This window comes from Theobroma cacao, chromosome 6 (assembly GCF_053813885.1).
Source record: "Theobroma cacao isolate CCN51 chromosome 6, ASM5381388v1, whole genome shotgun sequence".
In the NCBI taxonomy this organism is placed as follows: Eukaryota; Viridiplantae; Streptophyta; class Magnoliopsida; order Malvales; family Malvaceae; genus Theobroma; species Theobroma cacao.
Window position 1 is genome coordinate 10,530,617 of NC_142644.1, and position 6,330 is coordinate 10,536,946.

Genomic DNA, 6,330 nt, shown 5'->3' on the forward strand with positions numbered 1-6,330 from the left:
TTCCAAGCACGAGAGTTACCATAAAAAAGAATATGAGCTTGATTCAAATTACAGTTGAACTAAACAATGGCGCTTCTAATTTACTAACCAAATCATGACATATAAGAAGTGGTGCCAAAGTTTGCATAATTATGGACAGCTTGTTTGGTATGTCAATGTCATCCTTGTGGGCACTCTCAACTTTCATATGCAACAATAAACCACAAACATATACACCTTTCTATCCTTTTAACATTTATAATATGTTATAAGAAATAAAATATAACCATCCCATTTATCTTCTTTATTTATATATATATAATATAACCATCCCATTTATCTTCTTTATTTATATATATAATATAACCATCCCATTTATCTTCTTTATATATATATGTATATGTATATATGTATAAAGAAGATAAATGGGATGGTTATATTTTATTTTTTATAACATATCATAAATGTGATATTAGGTTATACAATGAAAATGAACTCTTTTTTATTTTAAAAATCTTATCTTTTTTATCGACATTCAAGTTGGATTCACAAGTTTCAAACTTGTTAAGATGATTTAACAAAAAATATAATAATCTTTCTTTTTTTTTTATCAAGAAAAGAAATGTCAAGTGAATCAACATAGAAATTGAGAGTGGTAGAAAATTGAAGGGAAGATGCATGTTTGTGAGTGTCACATCTACACATGTTAAGAGGCTTATGTTTCTGACTAACTAAGGCTCAAAATAGACAGTGACATACCAAGCCATGAACGTTTAAACTCATGGGTTGGTTCAGAAAATCAAAATAAATTAGAATTAGATATTAATATGATGAATTATGAGTTTAAATGTCGAGGTAAGATTTGTGAAATAAGAAAAGATTATATATTATACTATAATAATAATAATCCAAAGCACCTAAAAAATAATAGAGTTATCCTAAATCAAATATCTTAGTTGTCCAATAAAGAAAAAAAATAAAAAAAAGGGAAAAGTAAAAAGCCTAAAACAGAGGACAAAAACTATTCTTGTAAGAAAACAGGCAGCACATCATTTTCAGGGCAAGTGTCGGTGGTGTTGTAATGAGACCCAAAACACAAGGTTTTATTGTTTTTAGCAGTTAGCTCTCTCTCTCTCTCTCTCTCTCTCTCTCTTGTTGAACTTCCTCTTTCAGCACTTGAGCTTCTACTTAAACCTCTTCTCTAGGTCTAGAATTCTTGGCCCGACCCACTTTTTCCCTTTTTTTTTCTTTTGATCTTTGAAATTTTTTCTCTGAATTTTGAGAGAGAACAAAAATGGGAGTTGATTTGAGGCAAGTAGTGGCTGCTATACTCACTCTCACCATGTTTGTGATGCTTGGCCAAATGATCAAGAGAGACCATTTTGATTCTCTTCAAGTAATTCCTCTTTTGATCTCAAGTTTATCTCTTTTTTCTATCTATGTTGTGAAAAGATTGAACTTTTATACCAAGCCCAGTTCCCAATTTAACTCTTACTTTTAGTAAACATTGTTTTATTTGTTTAGTTGTTTCTTGGTTTTTTGAATCTCTGATGTTGTGCAAGTAAATCTGAAGCAAGTTGCTTCAGTTTACTCTTCACTTCTAGTTTCCATTTTATCTGTACTTATCATGTCTTTGTTGTTAAGCTTCGCTTCACATCAAATCTGCAACTTTAAGAAAAGAAAGAACATTATTCTGACCATCTTCAAAGGCGTTGTCTTTGGAAGGTGTTTGTGTATAATTTTAGTTAAGATTTTCTTCACAAGAAATGTTCAATTTCATGAATAAGAAATTATGGCTTTGCTTGTAACTTAATCTTATCTTGAAAACATGAAAGCTAATTTATTTTCCGGGTGTAGTTTCTTGGAAATAGATTGAATTCGGAATAAAAGACAACCCATTTGGAGTTAACTTTAGTCAGGAGAGTTAAATGGTTACTTCAGAATTCCAAGTTTAGATCAGTGAAGGTTTTTGCTTCTGTCAGATTTATAATTTCCATCCCAGGCCTTCTTTCATGTTCTCAATCCTCTGAAGCCAACTAGTGGAAATTGTAGATATATTTATGCCTATCTTTTTAATTTATAGTGTAAAAATGTAATCTTGCAAGGTTTGTTTGACTTCATATCCATTCCTTATACAGCTTTCGTTTATGTATTTGGAATTTACATAGTCTTTTTCCTGCTCTTGTTATGAAGGATAAACTTCCAGGAGAAGCTCAGGATTCTCAATTTGATAATACCAATGTTATAGAGAATGACGGCCTTGTAAAGCTTTCTAAGAGGAGCAAAGGGCCTTGGATAGACGATAGTCAAGAGCTAAAACCATGTTGGAGCAAGACGGCTTTTGGTTGGTTAACTTCACTTGACCTCTTGAAAATTGACTAAATGTTTTATAATCTTGCCATACATTTATCCTTGTTGAGATGTCCACATTCATTATCGTGCACTCAAAGACAGACTTTTATCTTAATGCTTCTTTTTCTCTGATGGAGTTCTTACTTGGCTAACAGATGAGATAGAGCAGCCAAGAGGATATGTTACTTTTTCGTTGACTAATGGTCCGGAGTATCATGTCTCTCAGGTATATTAAGTATCTATTTTAGTTATAAAGGTATCTAATTGAGTTAGCTTTGTTGTTGCCTTTTTACTTTTGTTCTCGCAAAGAACCTGTCTTTAAAGCATGAAAATTTCCTTTCCATTGCGTCCTTTTGAATTTTTAGCTTTGTATTGTTTATCTGAAAATAAATTGATAGATCAAACTGTATGTAATTTTTCAAACCGCTGGTCATGGAAAACTTACAGGAGTAAAAATGAGTAAATGAGAACTATTGCCAATTTGCCATCAGCTCATGAGGTGTTCTGTATACTAAAGCAATATGTTATCTACTGTTTATAAGGAAGGAGGAACTGTAGCCAAGTTCTGTAGCATGTTGATGTGAAATCAAGGATTTCAGGAAGCTAGAGGATAGTGCCTCGAGGAGTTTTTCATCACTAAATACCCTACCCTGATGAGCTCACCAATTAATTGCACACATTGCCTTCCAATTTGTTTATAAAATTTCTACAAAGTTTGCTTTTCTTTGTTCAATTATATCTTTTCCGGGTTTCTCTTAAAGTTTGCACACCTTTTTGAGAGGGCTAGTTATTTTGGATATTTAAAAATTAATTTAACGCTTCTACCTCCCCTGAGAATCTGATAACAGTAAAACCTTAAATTCCAGTTCTTGAGCTGACTAAATAAAATTTAATTGAGTAAATTACAGAAAATACTCTGTGGTTTGAAGTAGAAAAAGTTTGCCCTTGAACTTTACAATATGGCACTTAACTACCTTGTGTTTATTCCCGTTACTTTTCTACTTAACACCATTAACTTTATTTTCAAGAACTTTCTGGATTTTTTAGTTTTTATTTTATTATTAGTATTATTTTAACAAAATAAGGATATTCTAATCATTCTATTCGTAACGGTGTCAAGAAAATTCTAACAAAAAAAAAAAAAAAAGAGTTAAATGTCAGGTTTTAAACCTCAAGGGAAAGTTTATTATATCTCATACCACATGATACTTTTTGGTTATTTACCCTATTTAATTATATTGATGTTTATTGCTGATTGCTGACAATTTTGATTTGCTAAGTATGTAGGTTAGAAATGGAATGTTGAATTGTGAGTGTAGCATATAAGCCTAATGATTGAAATTGTTGCTAGAATTTTGTGTATGTATGTATGTATGAGAGAGAGAGAGAGAGAGAGAGAGAGAGAGAGAGAGAGAGATGAAGGGTGGAGAGGGGGTGGGGGGAGTGGTTTTCTAGAGGGTCGTTGGTTTCACCTTATCGATGCATCACAGCACCTTTATTTTTCAGTATTTTACATGTAATCTAATGGCACAAGGTGCCAGCAGTTTGTGAATACTAATCTGTTGAAAGCCATTTTCTAGTTCTCCATCTCATATGTTATTAATCTGTGGTGATTGCTCCGTTCAGATAGCTGATGCTGTAGTAGTGGCAAGGTATCTAGGAGCAACTCTTGTACTTCCTGACATTAGAGGAAGCAAACCTGGTGATGTAAAGTAAGCTATCGTGTTAATTTTGAAAATCTCTTATTCTCTCCTCTCCATTTTCTTCAACTGTTTCTCATAGTGAAATTTTTATTTTGTTATTTTTGTTATCCAATGAAGAATATAGAGTAGTGTAAATTTGAGATCATCTTTGTGAAAAATTCTGAATTGTACTAACATAATTGAAAATCTTCAGCAACTTTCAAGATATTTATGATGTTGAGAAGTTTATGAAAAGCCTGGATGGAGTTGTCAAGGTAGCAAAAGAGTTGCCCAATGAAATATCAATCCGGGATCTTGCTGCTGTGAAGGTTCCCAATCGAGTCACTGAGGATCACATTGTGGAAAATGTAGAGCCAATATTTAAATCAAAGGGCAACATAAGGCTTGCAACCTACTTCCCTACTGTAAATATGAGAAAAACTGCACAAAAGAGTAGTGTTGATTCAGTCGCATGTTTGGGGATGTTTGGAACTTTAGAGTTGCAACCACAGGTTAATGAAGTTGTTGACTTAATGATCGAACGGCTTAAAACCTTGAGTCGCAAATCAGATGGCCAGTTTATAGCAGTGGACTTGAGGGTTGAGATACTAGAGAATAAGAATTGTCACGGAAGTGGTTCTACTGGGGCAAAAAGTTGTTACAATGCACAGGAGATTGCTTTATTTTTGAGGAAGGTTGGATTTGATACAGACACCACCATATACCTGACTCAATCAAGGTGGGATAGCAGCCTTAGTGTCCTGAAGGATATCTTCCCTAAAACATACACAAAGGTGAGATATTGTCCTTGTCTGATAAAGGTTCTACTGATTATATTTTCAATGTGCTTATTGAACTATTACATGCAATGCTTGACTTTGATTATTAACTGGCTTGGGGTTATCCTGGTGCTAAAGAGCAACATTGAATTGGGGACTTGTCTGATAAAGATCTGCATGTCTTAGGTTCAATTTCCTAGAATAACAATTTTAAACTCAAGTAATATTGATTGGGGACTTGCTGGAAGGAATTACCTGTCGTAAATTTTGACAGTCCAACTTGGAACTTCAAAAGTTTTCTCTAAAATCTTTTGCACGAAACATTAGCATGCAATTTTTGTACAATGTTTAATTATTGCAAATACACGATGGTCACTAGCAGCTCAGTCTTGAAACTTTGCTGTTCCTATCATTCTGAACCCTTATTTGCTCTTGGAACTATTGTAGGAAAGCATAATGCCGGAGGAGAAAAAGGGGAAGTTCCTTGAATCAGAAGATTCAGAATTTGAAAAGGTTATAGACTTCTACATATGTTCTCAGAGTGACGTTTTTGTTCCAGCCATCTCTGGCCTGTTCTACGCCAACGTAGCTGGAAAAAGAATAGCTTCAGGGAAGCCTCAAATCCTTGTTCCAGCTGATATACCTGGTACCTCTGCCGCCATCACCAACTACCTCTCTCCTTATGTTTCCAAGAAGAACCACTTGGCTTATTCATGTTTTTGCTAACCTCTCCCTTTGGAAGAAACTTAAAAAAGGGTGTCGAAACATGCATATGTGGAAGCCTTCATAAAAGGTTCTTGGGCCTTCCCATTTATCTCAGACTAGCCTTTTTGGATAAGCAGATGGACAGGTCAACTTTGCTGTTCATAGTTCATTTGGGTGTGAAGTACCCTAGATAAAAAGTTTGTGTTAAGATGATTTTTTGTTTTCTCTTTAATATGTTTTTCGATTTGGGTAGAAATGTTACAGGCTTTGAGTCAATATGTTGTTTGATGTGATGCCAAACTTCATTTCTATGATTTATTCATTGTTATAAGGGTGCACATTTTATAAATTTCCTTCCTTTTAATGATCAAAGAAATAGATTATTTTTGTATGAAGGTGATTAATTAGATGAAATGCAAAGCCATATTTAGTAGCTATAGCTGTGTAAGGAGCTGTTAGGTCCTTTGAAATTGTTGGAAAAGTATGTGGCAGACAATTCCCATGTAGGATTGATAACATGATTTTCACTTAAGGTATGTCTCAGAATCTCAGCTATTTTAAGTCATACTTGGTACAAGAATCTGATGAGCTATAAGCATGGGAATTTTGGAGCTTTGAGTGGAATTCCTACAGGAGTAATTTATACTACATAGATCATGGAATTAGGCATTTTAGTTTAACCAATCAACCAGGAGATTAATGGTGAATTTTGTTTGTGTATAGAGTTTTGGTAAAGGCTGGTAAGAGAAATGGGGAAAAAGAAAAGAAACCATTAGCATGTGCAATGACAGGGAGATTAGGCCAGCCAACATGCTGCATGGTCCAGATCTGTC

General features: G+C 33.9%; 1 protein-coding gene across 1 annotated transcript; it reads left to right on the forward strand.

The window, feature by feature from the left end:
• The first annotated feature begins 1,069 nt into the window (after positions 1-1,069).
• On the forward strand, positions 1,070-5,846 carry LOC18595675 (protein MANNAN SYNTHESIS-RELATED 2). Its single transcript, XM_007023742.3, has 6 exons — positions 1,070-1,375; positions 2,173-2,323; positions 2,487-2,557; positions 3,958-4,043; positions 4,228-4,807; positions 5,240-5,846. The coding sequence occupies exons 1-6, from the start codon at positions 1,274-1,276 to the stop codon at positions 5,516-5,518; spliced, it is 1,269 nt and encodes a 422-aa protein (XP_007023804.3). The 5' UTR covers positions 1,070-1,273; the 3' UTR covers positions 5,519-5,846.
• The last annotated feature ends 484 nt before the right edge of the window (positions 5,847-6,330 follow it).